Source organism: Schistocerca americana, chromosome 1 (genome assembly GCF_021461395.2).
Source record: "Schistocerca americana isolate TAMUIC-IGC-003095 chromosome 1, iqSchAmer2.1, whole genome shotgun sequence".
Taxonomy (NCBI): Eukaryota; Metazoa; Arthropoda; class Insecta; order Orthoptera; family Acrididae; genus Schistocerca; species Schistocerca americana.
This window is the reverse complement of record NC_060119.1, coordinates 464,017,613-464,038,157: the sequence shown is the minus strand read 5'-3', so window position 1 is coordinate 464,038,157 and position 20,545 is coordinate 464,017,613. Positions and strand designations below refer to the sequence as shown.

The following is a 20,545-nucleotide window of genomic DNA, read 5'->3' as shown; positions in this document are numbered from 1 at the left end:
AGAAATAAATGCTGCAATTTAGTAAAATCCATCAAATATCTCTGTGAGTATGTAACAAAGACAGTATTTCAAATAGCCAAAGACAGCGAACAACAAAACAGACAGGATCCTCATGTGCCAAATGGGAAGATACAACAACAGTAACGAAGCAGCGTGCCCGATTTTCTGTTTTCCCCATACGCGCAACGTAACCAACTATACAACATCTAGCAATACGTTTGGCGAGTGGGCAGACAGATTACATCACAAAACACACCACCAGAAAATCGCAAGCGGACCACTTCAGAACATAACATTATGCCAAGCGGATGCATTCGCGAAAACATTACTATATGTCGACGTCCCTACCTATTATACAACAAGAAAAACCTTTCAACGACGAAACCAAGGAATTCCAGTAGAAGATCATCCAGGAATCATGAAAACGGCACATTAGGTCGAATATACACCGTACATCCGAACTACGCCGAATGTTTCTATCTCCGGTTGTTGCTGCACGAAATACGGAGCCAACAAGTTTCAAAGATCTGAAGAATGTTGACGGTTACCTACGCCAGACGTACAGAGAAGTATGCCAACGCTTACCATTACTGGAAAACGACAATCACTGGAAGTTAAAACTACAAGAGGCCTCATTTACAGCTTCAGATGAGAAAATGAGAGACTCATTCGCCGTAATTCCATCAACATGTAACGAATGGAATCCGAAACAGCTATGGGACTCCAAACAGAGTATGAGTGATGACATACTGTACTAAACCGACAAGCTCATCCTGAACTGACCATCGAATTCAGTGACAACAACTTCAATGAAACACTCATTCACCTATTAGATAAATGTTTAGCAATAAACAACCAGACCTTCCTACAATTTGGGATGGAAGCACCATGAAAAGATACTATCAGTGTGCTAAACTTCAAAATTACAAAGGAAAAAAAGCTACAACATCAACGAATTACTTCAATACATTGCTCACAACGAACCACTCCTCAATGACAGTGTAAAGGAAATTTACAACGTTATCATGGACGGGATCGACAACAACACTGACTGAATTATTTACTTGGACGCATCAGGCGACACCGGGAAACTGTTTCTAAGAAATCTATTGCTGGCGGAAATACGTGCTATAACACACATCGCACTTGGACTGGTGTCATCCGGCATTGCTGCCACACTTACGGAAGAAGGACGTACTGCCCAAGCCGCCCTACAACAACCGTTGAATACAGAAGAAGAACAATGCCCGGTACGAAAATCTTAAGGAGCATCCGGACGGAATGAACTACTAAAGCAAGTTAAAATTATCTTGTGAGACAAATGCGCAATGGAACGTAAAAACATTACTCGAAGCCATGGACAGAACATTACAAAACTTGCGAGGAAACTCTGAGGTGATGGGAGGTGTTCCACTCATGCTCTCAGGAGATTTTCGACAAATAATTCCAGTTGTCTCCAGGTCAACACCAGCAGGCGACATCAATGTATGCGTTAAAAAACCACATCTCTGGCCACACATATGCAAATACTGCGACTAACAAAAAATATGAGAGTTAAACTATTGAAATAGGAAACAACAGCACATTTTGCTCAGCAACATTTACAGATAGGCGAAGGCACATATCCCACTGTGCAGACGACCGCCCTCATTAAGCAAACAGTGATTTCTGCAACGTAGTCACTGTTGAAACCGAACTCATTGATCATATTTGTCCATACAACTATATCAATCCCGACTGGCAACTTGAATGAGAAATTTTGGCAACCTAAAGTAATATTGTTGACGATATCAACTTTAATAATCAAAAGAAAATTCCCGGTGAAAGAGAGTATACAAATCGATCGACACGATGGTATGCGTGAAGAAAGTGTGAACTTCCCTACAGAATTTTTAAACTCGGTGCAAGTACCAGAAATGCCATCAGACTGCCTTGGACTCAAAATTGGATCTCCGATCATACTCCTCAGAAATCTCTACTCACCAAAACTATGTAGTGGAATAAGGCTGATAGTCAAATAGCTGTCTAATAACATCATCGAAGCCGAACTTATGACAGGAAAGTACAGACGCTATTTATCCCCAGCATACCACTGATCTGTACCGAACAGCCAATTCAGTTTAAAAGACTCAAATTTCCAGTAAAATTAGCCTACGGTTTTACAATTACCAACACGGTAGGACAAACTTAAAAATACTGCGACATCGACCTCAGAGACTTCTGCTTCTCTCACGGTCAACAATACGTAGTTTGCTCTAGACTAGGAAATTTGAAAAGTTTGTTCATATATACCCTGGATAAAGAAATGAAAATTGTTGTTTATAAACAAGTACTGTTTGAGCATTGCCCAGAAAGTAATGCACCACATTTTCTCAGCCGAAAACGATGATACGAATGCGAAACGTCACTTATGTATTATTTGAAGTTTCCTGAGTGAGCGCGCCAAGTTTCCGTCACTTGCAACTGAGAGCGTAGCTGCAGGACAGTTTCAAAATGGCGTCTGTAGGTGATGTACGTTACAAGCAACGTGCAGTCATTGACTTTCTTTCTCCCTGCAGAGAACGAAACTGTGGGGAATATTCACAAATGCTTATGCAAAGTCTATGGAGCATCTGCTGTCGAAAGAAGTGCAGTTAGTCGCTGGGGACGGAGGGTGAGGTCATCAGAAGGAAATTCGACGGAGCTCCACCATTTGCTGCAGTCGGGGAGACCATCCAGAGCTGTCACACCTGACGTATTGCAGCGAGCTGATGTTGTCATTCGCGAGGACAGACGCATTACTAGTCGGCAATTGGCACTGCATCATTGAATCAGCAAAGGAAGAGTGGATGCAATTATCCGCACTCTTGGATATTGAAAGCTGTGTGCAAGATGGGTCCCGTGGAGTCTAACGGTGGATCACAAATCGCACAGAAAAAACGTTTGTCTTGATTTGTTGCAACGTTTTGAAGCTGCTGACAGGGAGGCCTTCTTGTCCCTGTTTGAGACACGTGATAAAACCTGGGTTCACCATTTTGAGCCCGAAACAAAACACCAGTCGATGGAATGGCGACATTCCCACTCCCCACAGAAGAAAAAATTCAAAGCAACTGCTTCCGCCGGTAAAGTCTTGATCACCGTATTCTGGGACTGTGAAGGTGTGATTCCCATTGATGTGACGCCAAGAGGTGGTACCATTAATTCAGAAGCATATGCCAACACATTAACAAGACTCAAGATGCGCTTCTGGTGACTTTAGCGCCACAACAACCCAGGAGAAGTTATGCTGCAACACGATAACTCTCGGTCCCAAAGAAGTCTGACGACTGTTGAACACATAGCAAAACAGGGTTGGACGGTGCTACCCCGTCCACACTACAGCCCTGACCTAGCCCCTCGAACTTCCACTTGATTGGCCCATTAAAGGATACTATTCGCGGAAGAGATTTTGAGGACGATGAGGAGGTGATTCACAAAGTGAAGCACTGGCTCCGCCACCAGGACAAGGATTGGTACCGACAGAACATAACACGCCCATGTTTCGCTCTGGAGGAAACCCATAGAACGGGATGAAGATTATGTGAAAAAATGGGGTGTGTAGATAAAATACTTTTCCTTCGTGCGAGTAATTCTCATTATGTTCAATAAAGAACTGTTAAAGAAAAAAAATTCGGTGCATTACTTTCTGGGCAAACCCCATAGCTAGTTAGAATATGTTTTTAATAAAAAAAAAATCCCTCTTATATTTTAACAAGTATTGTAAATATTTAGAATACGTTTTCAATAATTTTTTTCCACCTCTTACACTTTAAAGTGTATCCATTTATTCCAACTACCAGACAATCTCTTATCAACTCCTTGAGCGAAGCCGCGTGCCTCAGATAGTGACTTACATGTCTTCACTTCTTTCAGTCTTATCCACCTTCTTACGGCTCTGTTAAGGAAGTGACAGGCGTTAGGCAGTCTCCTGCGGCCCTCTCTGATTTGTGAGGCATAAAGCTAATGCCAAGAATGAATGCACTGTTTAAGCTTATCTGTGAGCCCAAAATTTATTTCAGAAATCTGAAGTTAACGTCATAGTAGTTTTGTTTACGTAATGACATGAAATCTTCAGGTCCCTCTTTTGTTAATTTATTTGGTATAAATCTCTCAATGGTTTTCGATACTATTTCTCTGCATTTAATCCACATCTGGCCTACACTTACATTGTTAACTTCGAAGGAGCTGAGTTGTCTCTTACGAACGCTCAATGGAATTATTATCTGGGTTTTTGGATATATACGTTTTTCGTTTATTTTTGCTGAGTTTGGGAGTTACGGTGCTCAGTCTCGCTTCTACAACCCTTTCACAAATCCCTGAGCCGATTTTATGCTCGTTATTAGATCAGAATTATTTGTTGCTAAGAGGATAAGTGTGTTTTCACAACCGTTTACTATGCGAGTGGGATCATCAACTACTTACTCGAAATAATTTTCAGATAATGCGTTTTGCACAATTTCGGATCATGTTTAACGTGTACCTCCGGATTTAAAGAGGTATTTTTGCCAACGTATCGAGGGTAAATTGAAGTCACCACCAATTACAAGTATAATATTATGAGTCATATACGCGCTTGAAATTAAACTCAAGTTTGCTTTGAACCTTACAACAATTGTATCAGCTGAGTTGGGAGGTCAGTAAAAATATTCAATTATTATTCGTTCCGGTTGTCAAGAATGACATCTAAACATGCTAACTATCCACTTCAGTTTCGCTACAATATACACTACGTCTAATAGCAACAAACACGCCATCGGAAGCTGCAATTGGCCTGTCCCTTGCGAACGCCGTTTGTTTCTTTGCAAAAATTACAGCTGAACTTATCTCCTGTTTTAACCATGTTTCAGCGACTATAACGATTTGAGTATCACTGCTTTCTGTTAGCGGAACGCGAAACCCCACGACCATATGGCGCAAGTCGAGGAATTTAGAGCTTACATGGTCACAGAACCGTATCGGAATCTGATTCGGAGCCTCCACTCTGCTGTGTACCAGAGGTTCACATTCGGGAGTGCCGAGTGTGTTGAAAATAGTGAGCTCTGCTTTAATCTCATAAGGATGACTGTCAGCCTTTACCACTTCAGATAGCCGCTCTAAATCATTGAGAGTCTCCTTCAGTTCATAGCGAGGCACAACATTGGTACTGACGTGAGACACGGCCTGCAGTTGCTTGCACCGTTCGAGCTTCCATCGACAGTCCCATTCTCTGTGACTGCCAGGATCTTGAAAGCTCAGAAGCTTCATCTGAAACACGACAAGTGACTACATCTGGTTGAGGGAACCGCCAGCCACAGACAGCACCTGGAAAGTGTTCGTCAGATTAACGGGGAGGCCGTACATGCGGCCCTCCGTGAAGTCTTTCGCAGCCTGCCACATCCAAAGACGCACCCTCTCCCCCTAACCCCCCCCCCCCCAACCGACTGAGGTTGAGGGGTCCGCCTCAGTGCTGGTAGTAACTGGGCTGGCCACTGGTGTGGACGAATCCGCGAACTCAATATCAATTCTAGGATTTATAGAATGTTTAAAATACCATGATCCACTAACGGATACCTACTAGGAGTAGCAGCCTACATCTCGAACCACGGCCTTAGAAGCCAGCAGAAAACTGTTCCGAGTTCCAACACAGGCACTATGCTCAGAGGTATCCGTATAACACATGGTCTAGTGGTAGAGTCTTTGATCAGTAATGAAAACGTCATTGGTCCCAGGTTTGAACCTTGCCTTGGTTTAACTACTGAATAAAAATCACCATCTTTGGCGGCCGACGATTTCCGACATAGGAAGTCACCCTCAGTCGGTCTACAGCCTTGTCAAAGAGAGCGGAGGAGCGGATGGAGGTCCAGGGCAGCCTCTTGCCCATGGGGTTGGGAAACTGCCCTCAAAGGCGAAAGATCCAGCAATAATCAACGGCATACGGATGCAGAAGGCGATGGAAACGACTGCATTAAAGACAAATAATGTGTATCCACAGGTAATCTGGCCCATAATTGAAAAAGAGTCATGTTGACCTCACCATTACCAAAAGATTCCGGACTAGACCTTCTTTCAGATCTCCGGGAGGGGACTGCCGAGAGGAAGTGATCATGAGAAAAAGACTAACTAACGAAAGGGCCAGAGTGTGGAATGTCAGAAGTGCTAACGTAGTAAGGAAGCTAGAAACCCTGATGAGGAAATTCCAAGTCTCAATCTGGATATAGTTGCGGGTTAGTGAAGTGAAATGACAAGAAGATCAAAAAATCTGAGCCCAAGAGTATAACATAATGTCAACAGCAACAGAGAATGGCATAACAGGAATAAGATCGCTTATGATTAGGAAAGTAACACAGAGAATGAGTTACCGTGAACAGTTCGGTGACCAACCAACACCGAGAAAAACAGTCCAGGTATACATGACGACGTTGCAAGCCGGGGATGAAGAGACAGAGAAAGTATATAAGGATAAAAATGTAGTTGTCACGGGGGAATGGATCGCAGTTGTAGGGAAGGAAAAGAAGAAATGGTTGCGGAAGAATATGTGCTTGGTAGCAGGAATGAGAGAGCAGAAGGACTAATTGAGTTCTACAGTAAATTTCAGATAGTGAAGGCGTATACCTTGTTCAAGAAACACAAGATGAGAAGACATACTTGGAAAAGGCCGAGATAAGGGAAGATTTCAGTTAGGTTACATAATGGTCAGGAAAGTTTCCGAAATTAGATACTGTATTGTAACGCTTACGCAGGAGTAGATATAGACTCAAAAATTTAGTAATGATGAAAAGTGGACTGAAGTTCAAGAGACTAGTCAGGAAAAATCACAGAGAAAGGAAGTGGGACATGGAATTACTAAGGAATGAAGAAACACACGTGAATTTCTTTAAAGCTATATATACTGCGATAATGAATAGCTCAGTGGGCAGTTCAGTTGGAAAGAAAATCGTAGGTACAAAGAAATTAATTATGATGAAACCATGGGTAACAGAAGATATTATTCAGTTGACAGACGAAAGAAGTAAGTACAAAAATTTACAAGGGCATTCAGGTACACAGAAATTCAAGTCACTTGGGAATGAAATAAATAAGAAGTGCATAAAAGCTAAGGCAAAATAACTGCATGAAAAATGTGAAGGAATCGAAAAAGAAATGATTATCGGAAGAACTGACTCAACTTATAGAGAAGGCAAAACAACCTTTAGTGAAATTAAAAGCAAAGTCGGTAATATTAAGAGCTCAACGGTAAACGCAGAAGAGAGAGAGGACAGATGGAGAACATACACTGAAGGGAGAAAACTTTTCTGATGGCATTATAGAAGAAGGAACGTTTGACGACAGCGAAGAAATAGGGAATCCAGTATTTGAATCAGGATTTAAAAGAGCTTTGGACGATTTAAGCTCAAATAAGGCAAAAGGAATTTGTGAGACCATTGGGGGATGTGGCAACAAAACCACTATTCACACTGGTGTGTAGAAGGTATGAGACTGGCGACATACCATCAGACTTCCGAAAAAAGTCAGTCACACAATTCCGAAGGGTGCAAAAGCTAACAAGCATGAGAATTATCGCACAAGTAGCTGAACTCCTCATGCATTCAGGCTGTTGACAGAAATAATATACAGAAGAATGGAAAAGAAAACTGAGGATTTGTTAGATGACGAACAGTTTGGCTTTAGGAAAGCTAAAGACACCAGAGTGGCAGTTGCAACATGCGGCTGATAGTGAAAGCAATACTAAAGAAAATCAGGAGACGTCCATAGGATTTGTCGACCTGGAAAAGCGTTCGATAATGTAAAATGGTGCATGCTGTTCACAATTCTAAGGACAATATTGGTAAGCTGTAGGGAAATAGAGGTAGCATAAATATGTACAACAACCAAGAAGGAATAATAAGACTGGAAGGCAAAGATTAAAAGTGCTAGGATTAAAAAGGGCGTAAAGAAGGAATGTAGTCTTTCATCGCTACTATTCAATCTACACGTCTTTAAAGCAATGAGGGAAATGAAACGAAGTTTCAACAGTGGGATTAAAATTCGGGGTGAAAGGATATCAATGATACGATTCGCTAACAACATTGCTACCCTCAGTGAAAGCAAAGAAGAATTACATGATATGTTGGATGGAATCAACAATCTAAGGAGTACAGAACATGAGCTGAGATAAATCGAAAACAGACGAGAGTAGTGAGAAGCTGCAGAAATGATAACAGTGAGAAACATAACATCAAATTTGGGATCACGAAGTAGACGAAGTTAAGGGATTCTGGTACCTAGGCAGCAAAATAATGACGGGGGGAGCAAGGAGGTGTTACGACTTCTGCACCACTTGTGAGCATCAGACACAGTGGCTTCGCCAAAGGCTGAGACGGCGTGGAGTTTTACAATTATTTATTGAACTTTCTTTACAATTTCTCGCTCGTCGTCGCTGCCCAGCCCTGCAGATCCCTCCGCCCGGCTGCTGCTGTGTAGATCCTCCGACAATGCGCGCAACGCGCGCTGCTGATCGCACTCGGGAGCCTCAGGCCACCAGTGCTCCGCTGAGCCAGGATGCCCTGTGGCTGAGATGAACTCGTCGCCGTGAGGTCAGCTGCCGACGCCTGCTGCACCGGCGGCTGGGAAGCCGTCAGTCGCGATGTCCGTCATGGATGGACCATACACCTTGGGGCCGGGTTGCCATGAAGTCCGGGCGTCCGTTCCCGGCGGCGCCTGTGACCAAGACCGCGCTGTGGCCGGTCCTGCTGGAAGTTCTCGCTGTAGTTAGTCAGCCATGGTGCTGACCGAGCTCGGACCAACCTCCAGAGCTGAAGTTGACTTCTGGCGGCGAACGGATGACTCCTGCGAGCTGGAACAGACTTCTGGAATCATCACCTACGAATATTCAACATCCGGACACGGACCACGTCCGTCCTCAGATCCGAACTGCTTTCTAATGGCTTCTGTCTGTTGCTGCCTGCGCCCCACTATTTATATCCGTCAGGAGGACGTTTTTTACCCTCGGTGGTAGCTTTTTGTTATTACTCCCGCAGTATACTGCAGCGTAACTTAGGGTGCTGGCCTGACTTCCCCTTACTCAGCACTCTCCAGGCTTCGCTCGGTCTGTGTGAGTCCTTGCGTCAGTCTGTTGGTAGACTGCTGCTGTCAGGAAGGCTATCTGTGCCGGCCTACTTCGTAATCCCTCGGTCGCTGGCGTGCCTCTGTTTTGCCATTCTCCACTGCTTGAAGAAACGCTTACTACACAACTGGCCATTAAAATTGCTACACCAAGAAGAAATGCAGATGATAAAGAGGTATTCATTGGACAAATATATTATACTAGAATTGACATGTGATTACATTTTCACGCAGTTTGGGTGCATAGATCCTGAGAAATCAGTACCCAGAACAACCACCTCTTACCGTAATAACGGCCTTGATACGCCTGGGCATTGAGTCAAACAGAGCTTGCATGGCGCGTACAGGTACAGCTGCCCATGCAGCTTCAACACGATACCACAGTTCATCAAGAGTAGTGATTGGCGTATTATGGCGAGCCAGTTGCTCGGCCACCATTGACCAGACGTTTTCAATTGGTGAGAGATCTGGAGAATGTGCTGGCCAGGGCAGCAGTCGAACGTTTTCTGTATCCAGAAAGGCCCGTACAGGACCTGCAACATGCAGTCGTGCATAATCCTGCTGAAATGTAGGGTTTCGCAGGTGTCGAATGAAGGGTAGAGTCACGGGTCGTAACACATCTAAAATGTAACGTCGACAGTTCAAAGGGGCAAAGTGCCGTCAATGCGAACAAGAGGTGACTGAGACGTGTAACCAATGGCACCCCATACCATCACGCCAGGTCATACACCAGTATGGCGATGACGAATACACGCTTCCAATGTGTGTTCACCGCGATGTCGCCAAACAAGCATGCGACCATCATGATGCTGTAAACAGAATCTGAATTCATCCGAAAGATGACGTTTTGCCAATCGTGCACCCAGGTTCGGCGTTGAGTACACCATCGCAGGCGCTCCTGTCTGTTATGCAGCGTCAAGTGTAACCGCAGCCACGATCTCCGAGCTGATAGTCCATGCTGCAGCTAACGTCGTCTAACTGTTCGTGCAGATGGTTGTTGTCTTGCAAACGTCCCCATCTGTTGACTCAGGGATCGAGACGTGGCTGCACGATCCGTTACAGCCATGCGGATAAGATGCCTGTCATCTCGACTGCTAGTGATACGATGCCGTTGGGATCCAGCACGGCGTTCCGTATTACCCTCCTGAACCCACCGATTCCATATTCTGCTTACAGTCATTGGATCTCGACCAATTCGAGCAGCAATGTCGCGATACGATAAACCGCAATCGCGATAGGCTACAATCTGACCCTTATCGAAGTCGGAAACGTGATGGTACGCATTTCTCCTCCTTACACGAGGCATCACAGCAACATTTCACCAGGCAACGCTGGTCAACTGCTGTTTGTGTATGATTAATCGGTTGGAAACTTTCCTCATGTCAGCACATTGTAGGTGTCGCCACCGGCGTCAACCTTGTGTGAATGCTCTGAAAATCTAATCATTTGCATATCACAGCATCTTCTTCCTATCGGTTAAATTTCGCGTCTGTAGCACGTCATCTTTGTGGTGTAGCAATTTTGATGGCCAGTAGTGTACATGTGGCCACAACACAGGACACAAAAAGCAGACTAACACTGGCAATAAGGGCCTTCTGTATAAAACATAGGTCTTCATTTGAGGAATGAAGTTCTGAGAATGTACGTCTGGAGCACAGCATTCTATAGGAACACCGGAACGGAAGAGAATCGAAGCGTTTGAGATGTGATGTTACAGAATAATGTTGAAAAGCATGTGGGTTGACGAGGCAATGAATGAGGAGGTTCTGCGCAGAATATGCGAGAAAAAGAATATAGGGAAAACACTGGGAAGGAAAAGGGTTAGGATGGTAGGACGTCTGTTAAGTCGTCAGGGTATAACATTCGTGGTACTAGAGGGAGCTGTAGAGAGCAAAATTTGTAGAGAAAGTCAGAGATTAGAATATATCCAACAAATAATTGAGGGGGCGTAGGGTGCAAATGCCTCACTGAGACGAAAAGGAAAAGGTCGGCTGAGGAGTGGAATTCGATGGGGGAGGGGCAGGGGATCCAATCAGAAGACTGACGACTCAGACGAGAGAGAGAGACAGACAGACAGACAGACAGACGTTCCAGCACGGAGAAAAGGAGAGAGAGAGAGAGAGAGAGAGAGAGAGAGAGAGAGAGAGAGAGAGAGAGACAGAAATGGAATTTCTTGTTACATTTCTTGCAACACTCTTACAGCCATTTTCTGTTGCTTATATATAACGATTCAGGAGACTGAGCAGCCGTCTTACTTTGTTTACATTTAGATTATGCTGTCGTTCACCGACTACTGAAGTCATCACAAGATCAAAACAAATTGGAAAACGATTTAGAAAAGATGTCTGTGTGTTGGAAAATGTTCAAATGTGAGTGAATTCTTAAGGGACCAAACTACTGAGGTCATCAGTCCCTAGACTCACACACTACTTAAACTAACTTATGCTAAGAACAAAACAAACACCCATGCCGAGGGAGGACTCGAACCTCGAACCTCCGGCGGGAGGGGCCGCCCAGTCCGTGACTCGGCGCCTCTAACCGCGCGGCCACTCCGAGCGGCTTCTGCGTGATGCAAAAATTTGCAATTGACGTAACTAACGAAAAGTGTGAGGTCGTCCACATGAGCGTTAAAAGGAATCAACTACACTTTGATTATACCATAACATAGTCAAATCTAAAAGCCGATTTCAACTAAATACATAGGAATTACAATTAGGAGCAACTTAAATTGGAAAGAACACATAGAAAATGTTGTGGAGAAGGCTAACCAAAGATTGCGTCTTTGCCGGCCGGGATGGCCGAGCGGTTCTAGGCGCTACAGTCTGAAACCGCGCGACCGCTGCGGTCGCAGGCTCGAATGTTGCCACGGGCATGGATGTGATTGATGTCCTTAGGTAAGTTAGGTTTAAGTAGTTCTAAGTTATAGGAGACTGATAACCCCAGCAGTTAAGTCCCATAGTGCTCAGAGGCATTTGAACCAATGCGTCTTCGTTTCATTGGCAGGGCACTTAGAGACAGTGCGCTTGTCCGTCCTCTTTTACAAAACTGAAGCGCGGTGCGGGATTCTTACCAGATAGGATTGACGGACTACATAAGGAAAGTTCTAAGAAGGGCAGCACGTTTTGTATTGTCGCGAAATAGGGGGGAGAGTGTCACTGAAATGATATCGCATACATCATTGAAAACAGAAGCGTTTTTCGTTGCGGCGGAATCTTCTCCCGAAATTTCAATGACCAGTATTCTCCTCCGAAAGCGAAAATATTTTGTTGACGCCCACTTACATAGGGAGAAACGATCGTCATCATAAACTAAGGTAAATCAGAACCTGCACGGAAAGATATAGGTTCGTTTTTCCGGCCGCTGTGCGAGATTGGAATAATAGAGAAATATTGCGAAGGTGGTTCGATGAACCCTTTGCCAGGCACTTAAATATGATTTGCAGTATATCCATGTAGATGTAGATGTAGAATTTTTTGAATACTATCATTTTCCGGCAGTGTTATGTATGTTTATGATTACTTTCTGCGACCGAGCAATTTCGACCTTAATTCATTCAAATGTGGACATAGGCATAGAAACCGACAACAATCAATTCTACCACACATAGTCTTTAAAAAAGCACACCATGTAAAAATTTCAGTCTGATATTATTCAGTGCACGTCAGCAAATTAAATAATCGATACCGATGTTGTTTAAAAATGAATAAGGAAGCCAAGTTTTGGCTAATATGTATACAGCTAGGAACAAAATGAATATGGATTTAAACAACTTTCTATGATCGGTGCATTCACTCGAAGAAACTCTTAATCTAATCAGGTTACCTTCCATTAGGAAAGTGAGTGCCCTCAGCGACTGTTACGTGATTTATAAATTGTAGAGCGCAGCAATTAGTCGTCCTTTTTTGTAGGTTTTATTAGAACCTACAAAAACTCACAAAAAACGACGAGTGATTGCTGCGCTCTATAATTTATAAATCTTAATGTTACTTGCACCAAAATGGAGGATTATACCATTTTGTACTCTTTATCTCATTTTGTTATGTGTTCTGTTTCATATCGTTTTGAACTGCTCATCACGCTTTGTAACAGAGGAGTTACGTGCAAATATTGTACGGAACAGTGCAAATTTCCGTAATTCGTAATTAACTCATTCTTTCGAATAAGCTATGTTACAAGTATTAGTAAGAATGTTGAGTCACTAGCCTCGGCTGCAATAGCAGCAGATAAACGACAATCGCAGTTGCTCCGGTTTTTGTTTTCCTCAACGAGTGTACTGCTAATTAGTGTGACCTTCAGTTTGGTGGAATATCTATTATTAGGAAACTTTACTTACTATATAAGGTAGTGTGCAACTCGTCGACTTTCACAGTTGTCTTCACAATATACGTACACGGAGACTGACTCGCGACTTCAATGGGCAGCAACTTGGTAATGGTTCTGTTCGGCGCGTGTCTGCTCGTGCTACACGCTCCTTACGCTGCTGCTCAGGGTATTCCCGCAATCTTTTTTGGGCCAGAGGGTGGTGCTCAAGAGACAGGTATCCCCGAAATCCTACAAGGGACAGTGGATGGCGACGATGGTGCTCCAGAGATAGGTATTCTCGAATTCTCTTTTGGGCCAGTGGGTGGTGACGATGGTGAGATGGGTATCCCCGAATTCGTTCCTGGGACAGTGGATGGCGACGATGGTGACTTTGGAGGCGAGCTGCCTGTTGGAATCGAGCCAGTCGTCGAAACGAGCAGCGAGAGCAGCAATTCTACAGAACAGTCGACAACCGCGACCGAGGCCCAGACGGAGGCCACTACCACCGAACAAGGTACGTCGACTCAGTTACAGCTGTATATTGGATAGTGCTGGTAGAGAGGGCGGACGTAGGGCAAGAAGGCGCGTACATGAATGTCTGAATCATCACTGCCCATTCTGGCAAATTCCGGCATCTTCCTTTTCTGTCGCGGTTAGCGGAGGAAGTTTAGCATTGATTTGTTTCCACCTGTGGAAAATTTGTTAGATATGTATGCAAGTTACGGGGATTACTGTGTTGAATGTTTGCTTGTAGTGGTGCTGGTTTCTTACGTCGTGGATGGATATCTGAATGAAGCGGCAATGAGAAATGCCGAAACATACCTTGGTATTATGGAACGGCAAAGAATGGTCAAATAGTTCATGCCGACGGACAGATCAAAATCAACTGTATCTCATGATTTCGTCCGATGAACCGAGAACGTGAGGCACTAGACATGACTCGGAAGACCCATAAGTAGGAACATCGGGACTCTGCTATGTTTTCTCTGCTAACCCTAAATCACTGAAGGAAAATTCTGGAATGGTTCCTCCAAGAAGTCCGCTGTTGATTTACTACCTCATTCTTGCACGTAACGTGCTTGTCGATTCAAATATGTGAGTTCCGTAAACCTTTGGCCTGTTTGCAGATTCAAATGTGATTACCATGATTGTTTTTTCAACTTCTATGATATTTATGTTAGTGAACATAGGGACTCTTGTGTGAAAGGATTACATGCCGATTAATACAATATTTTCTAAAGTGCAGAAGAAGTAATAGCAAAAGTTAGAGTGGTCAAAGTTAGCATGGATCCGGGGATACATTGGCCACCCTCTACGTTCACTACTGTTAACTAATATTTCACTCAAGGTCCTCACTTCAAAAATACGATTCAACTTTGACAACCCACAAATAAAAACATTGATCTGAACTTTTTAAAGTTCTTTTTTAAGCCTCCAACAGGAACAAACCTAGTACAGCACCTAAGTCAAACAGTGTGATCCATAATCAACATTATAATTATAACGAAAGGTATTAGGTTGGAGGATCGCACTCATAGCTTCAAAGTTAGTTGAGTGTGATACCTTGAGTTTCACCCCTACACTTGTGGCAAAACAAACTTCACTGCTTGTTCCTGCGGATATATGACTTTACATGTTGTTCCTGAATCACAGCCTGAACCACAATAGAATGTAATTTGGGCAATATATTACTGACATGTATTTTTCTTAGTTGTAAGCACATTAACAATTGCAGATGAGCCTTCGTCTTAATACTAATGAATAGTGTTTGTATTCCTTAGTCCGATCCTGTAATTGGCGGCAATACTGTTTAATAAATTGTATGTATGTAATACAGTGGCAACAATGACCAGTGGTCAAAGTAACCCATAAACAGGGAAATGATGCACATGACCACAGAAGTAGTAATATGCTGGTAGATATATACAAATGAACAAAAAATACAAGATATAGTTGAAAACACAGATAGCTTTGCAGTTAAATGATATCGGTGGATTCTGCACAGACAGATTTTAACACCCTTTTTCCTACGCAATAGGTTCGCCAACTACTGCGCAAGAAAATCGGCTCTACATGGTGCCGTCTAGCGTATAGTGATGGAACTTCACCAACAAACACTATATACTGAACACCCAACTGACAGCCAGCAGATTGTAATACTTTTGGTGTATGGGTGGTCGAAGCAACCACGGCGCTCATACCCTGTTTACGAGACTGTATTGCCGAATTACAACTGCTTTGCGCAGAACATTCGTGATACCATTTGTATACTGCTTATTCTCAGGCCCCACATATGACCTCGGTGCAGATCACGTTTACTCACACTTGGTGCAACACTCGACTACTTCTGTCTCTGCTCAAATGCAAATGAATTCGTCTACACTGCAGAGCAGTGGCAACTGAAATGAACGTCTATCTGAAATTTCTGCTTCTCAAACTCTGAATAAAACGCTGAGATCTTGCTTTATTAGTAATATGTCTAGCTAGAGACACTGACGTCTTTCTGGTTATACCTAAGTGAATACTGCCATCTCACGTCCCCTTACAGAAAAGACAGTAGTTTCGAAAAATTTCTCCTGTAACGGGATTCGATCCGACTGCCTCCGTGTCTAGCGCTTCCGTACTAAAGCGATCTCGGTTATGGAGGTGGCAGTGAATCCTAAACAACCGCAGAGCACAAGAATACTTTCTAGTGTGTGTCGCGAACACCAAAAGTGCAACACCAAAACTATCACAATAATGTCTGTGAGGGAACGTATGAGGAAATATTAGATTCTGCAGACATCCACAAATATAGTAAACCAAATTATTATGATTATGAAGAAATGGATTTACACGTACATGACGGCAGTCACATCTCAAGCATCACGAACAGAAATAAAAAGCGCAGAGTGCAATAACGTCACGAGAATGTCTTTTGTTTATTTTCGAAAACTTGTATTAATGTTTTATTTTAAATGCTCATTTTAAAACATCTTCAGTCTTAAATTACGCTTCCCTTGAGTTTAACTAATTAATGTTAGTTCTTATTATTTTTTGAGCTGGGAATTTTTTGTTATGTTGTCATTGCACAATATCCTGCAGCACGGCTTCCCCTATACGTAACAGATTGCTGTGGTGAGTAAGTCCTTCGTACATTGGTTCATCTATTAACCATGGATATTAGCCACTACAAAGAGTGATGAGAACCAACGGGGTTTTTAAGATATGAACTGAGGCTAATGATTAAAACTTGTGTTCCTACATCACACTGCGTCATCGACAGAAATGTTTTCCGATGTCGAAAATATTGAAAAGGACTAGGAAAGCCTACTATGAATCAGAGACTGAGCACTTTTTCAGACTGTCAAGGAAGGAGTAAAGAGCTGCCCATAGTCTTTTCAAGGAATCATCACAACATTTCTCTGTAAAGTTTGAGTGAAACCAAAAGAGACCTAATCTGGATCCCATAACACAGTCTGAATGCATCACATGTAGAATATGAATGCAGTTCCCTGACCACTGCACCTATTTCGGTTCATGAATTGAGAGTCTGGTAGCCTGCTGAAGGTGGTCTGTCTGTAAGAACTTTGACACTAGGTACTACAGCCTCAAGATCGGGACTCTACATGCTGCGTTTCACCTACTAACAAAATATAAGTGCTCCTAGAACTCTAAAAATCTACTTGTTACGTTTGTTACGTCTAAAATTGAGTCACAGTCCAACATGTCACTGATATTATAGGCTATAAAAGGAGGCAGTACCTCACTAAGACAGTAAGAATCACAGATCGCATTGTTGCAACATGTAGACGAATGTATCTTTTCCTATAATAGTGTCCTCTAAGTGTACACCCTGAAGAGTATAAATATTGCAAAAAATTTAATGTTTTGGACCTCATTTTCAGCATCCCGTGTGGGCAAAGGCAATTCGAGGCACATCGCAAACTCAAGGACTGCATCTCACGCCAAAGCCAGGACAGCTGCTAAAGCCAGGGCAATAGCCAAAGCCAGGACAGCTGCCAAAGCCAGAACAGCTGCCGAGAAGGCAGGCAGAGCAGTGCACAAGGCGTGATCACAACTTTAACCTGGATTCTGCGACTCCATGAAAGCAACTAATAAATGATTAACTTGTGTTGTGTATGCTGATTTGGGCAACTAATTTCACCAACTGCTTTTGAAGTAAAAATCTTGTTCAACGGAAGAAACAGTGTCGCCACATTTCTTATAAATTTGTACCCCTGAAAGAGATATCAACCAAGATACATATCCACAACTTGTAAATGAGTTACCCAAAACGAGAGTTGAACGGGAACATTAACACTTCGATTTCAGTAAGGGAGGAACACGAAGACAGGTTGAGGCACTTTTTAGTTTTATTCGGATTCCAGGTTTCGACTTTTGTTACAGGCCACTTTCAAATCCAGTACCTAATCACTGCGAGTCCAATTTCATCAGCAGTGCACAGATTCAGAGTATGTCTAGCTTCCTTCGTTATATTAAAAGCGCTCTCAGTGCCCTCAGACGTCATATCTTCAACAGTGGCCTTCTTTTATCATAAGAACAAGCGCCTATATGTTCTCTATAGTATACAGGATGTCCTAGGTGGATACGTCAATATCCAGGAGTATGCGGGGAACGATAATTCGAAGGGAAAATCTAGTAAACACGGGCTCTACAACACATATCTTAAGATCTAGGAGTACTCTTTCGTCTTCGTTAATATGAAACTCATCTCTTCTTCTGAACGAGTACCCACAGCTCTTAATGTAAGCGTGTCAGACAACATGTTTACTAAACAGTTATTCCTAGTTTTGTTCTATACTACCTCCAATGGAAATAAGGAAATCGAAGCGCATGAGCAGAAGAGATTTGTTTCACAGTACCGACAATGAATAAGTGCTCGTAACTCTTACGGTATGCATTTTAGGGCCCACGTTTACTGGACTGATTTGCTTCGAATGATCGGTCCTGTCATATGACTCCTAGCACATCCCGTACTATCTATAACAAGGATTATGATATAACTACCAATTCCATGTGATTTGAATTTCAAAAATCTCTCCAGCTGAATTATAGTCGACACATACTGCGGGTCATGGTCAAGGAAATAAACTGAACGAGAGGTGCCTTATTGACTGAATGCATTAGTATTAATTATGGAGTGTCTTACTGACTGTTCATTACATACCAAGATTAGCAACTATTGAAAGCAGGTGTTATCTACTGTTTGATCCAGGAACAGCTGCAGGGTGTTTATTCTTCATCTTGCAGTATGCATTTATATATGAGATTTGTCTATTCTGTAAAACAAATTAGGCAGTAATCTGTGGTCCAAATAAAAGCCAGTAAAGGTGTTCATGTTGGTGAAAATATTCTATACCGCATCATTCATCACACATCTGTAGAGTAGATGACCCATACATTTTTCTCTTTTCATTGGTTCAAATGGCTCTGAGCACTATGGGACTTAACATCTATGGTCATGAGTCCCCTAGAACTTAGAACTACTTAAACCTAACTAACCTAAGGACATCACACAACACCGTCATCACGAGGCAGAGAAAATCCCTGACCCCGCCGGGAATCGAACCCGGGAACCCGGGTGCGGGAAACGAGAACGCTACCGCACGACCACGAGCTGCAGACCCCTTTTCATTCAAGGCATTGTCAGTGAAAGGCGCAGTGAAAACTGGAGTTTGATTATTGCAGCCTGAAAAATTAATTGGGTTGCCTATGAGGGTGAACGATACTTGCTTTTATGCAATGTTCCTTGGTTGGGTCACGAATGGCAGGAAGGTAAGTAATATCATTAGCCAGCCTGAGCTGTTCTGGAAAGAACTCAGAACTTTGCAGGGGAAGGTGAAAATGTAATCGATATTGTTAAATGAGCATACTAGGGCGGTAAGTGATTCCAAAAAGGAGTCGTTAGAGCGAATAATATGCAGACGTTGTTTATTGAGGATGCAGTGAAAATTTGTTCTGCGAAGGATTTAATTAATACCGTTGACGGTTTCACTATGAAGAAAGCATGGAATCCGGCGACTCCTTTTCAGCTAAAAAGACGTCGCTAAAGAGCAGCTGCCATTGATGCATCTGTATGTGGACACGGATCGAGCATCTAACCACTGATACACTTTATACAAGTTTCCTTGCCTCAGAGCAACATTTCTATCGTTGTGTATTCTGTGGTCAAGACAAAGAGACGCTGCTCTCTTGTATATAGAAACATAAGAAAGTGCTCCACCGGCTGCGAGCCATCTCACTCAGAAGATGGCCGAAATGTATACGGCCAGAAGTGTAAAGCATCGGTCAATATTTCGCAGATATACGAAGTCGTGTGTCGGTATATTGTCCCCAGTGTCGCCACTAACGCTTACTATCCGACACAGCAATAATTCTGTTGATTCCGTGGTTCATTAATGCTTTTTTCGGATCAACCGATTGATATAACCAAGTGTCCTCTAGTGTTAGGAGCGAATACAAAGGATATTAGGGACATAGGTAAAGTGATAACTGGTATCTTAATATGTACCCACTTCAGTGTATTAGGTGTTTGTCCACTGTGTGTAACAGTCCATCCATGTGACCGCACTTCAATACCTGACTTGCTGCCCAGGGGAAAGTAAAAATCTGTGGCTTGCTTGCGCGTCATGTACTTTTGAGGTACTAACCAACTAAAAAGACTCTAATAGCTAAATGATTAGTCCGAAAATGAAGTAAATTGTGCCGACCGGAGTGGCCGTGCGGTTATAGGCGCTACAGTCTGGAACCGCGTGGCCGCTACGGTCGCAGGTTCGAATCCTGCCTCGGGCATGGATGTGTGTGATGTCCTTAGGTTAGTTAGGTTTAAGTAGTTCTAAGTTCTAGGGGACTGATGACCACAGTAGTTAAGTCCCATAGTGCTCAGAGCCATTTGAACCATTTTTTAAGTAAATTGTGATGTAATGTTATTCAATGGACTGTTCTCGGTCATGAATAGAGATAGATCCTGTATATTTATAACTCCAGTAACCATCTCCGCAAACCATTTACTCAACTTAGATCCGTACGATGCCCGTTTAACTAATAAATTTTTACTCATCAGCCTTTCGACTTGTTTGATGCAGTCTCCTAAAAAATGGTTCAAATGGCTCTGAGCACTATGGGACTCAACTGCTGAGGT

At 43.0% G+C, this 20,545-nt stretch overlaps 1 protein-coding gene across 1 annotated transcript; it reads left to right on the top strand.

The window, feature by feature from the left end:
* Positions 1–13,457: 13,457 nt before the first annotated feature.
* Positions 13,458–17,588, top strand: LOC124603384. Its single transcript, XM_047136391.1, has 2 exons — positions 13,458–13,915; positions 17,289–17,588. Exons 1-2 carry the CDS (start codon positions 13,513–13,515, stop codon positions 17,453–17,455), a joined length of 570 nt encoding a protein of 189 aa, XP_046992347.1. The 5' UTR covers positions 13,458–13,512; the 3' UTR covers positions 17,456–17,588.
* Positions 17,589–20,545: the final 2,957 nt, after the last annotated feature.

Coding starts and splice junctions, on each gene's coding strand:
- LOC124603384 (XM_047136391.1), top strand. CDS start 13,513: ATGGGCAGCAACTTGGTAATGGTTCTGTTCGGCGCGTGTCTGCTCGTG. Junction 13,916..17,288: donor GGCCACTACCACCGAACAAG/GTACGTCGACTC, acceptor CCTCATTTTCAG/CATCCCGTGTGGGCAAAGGC.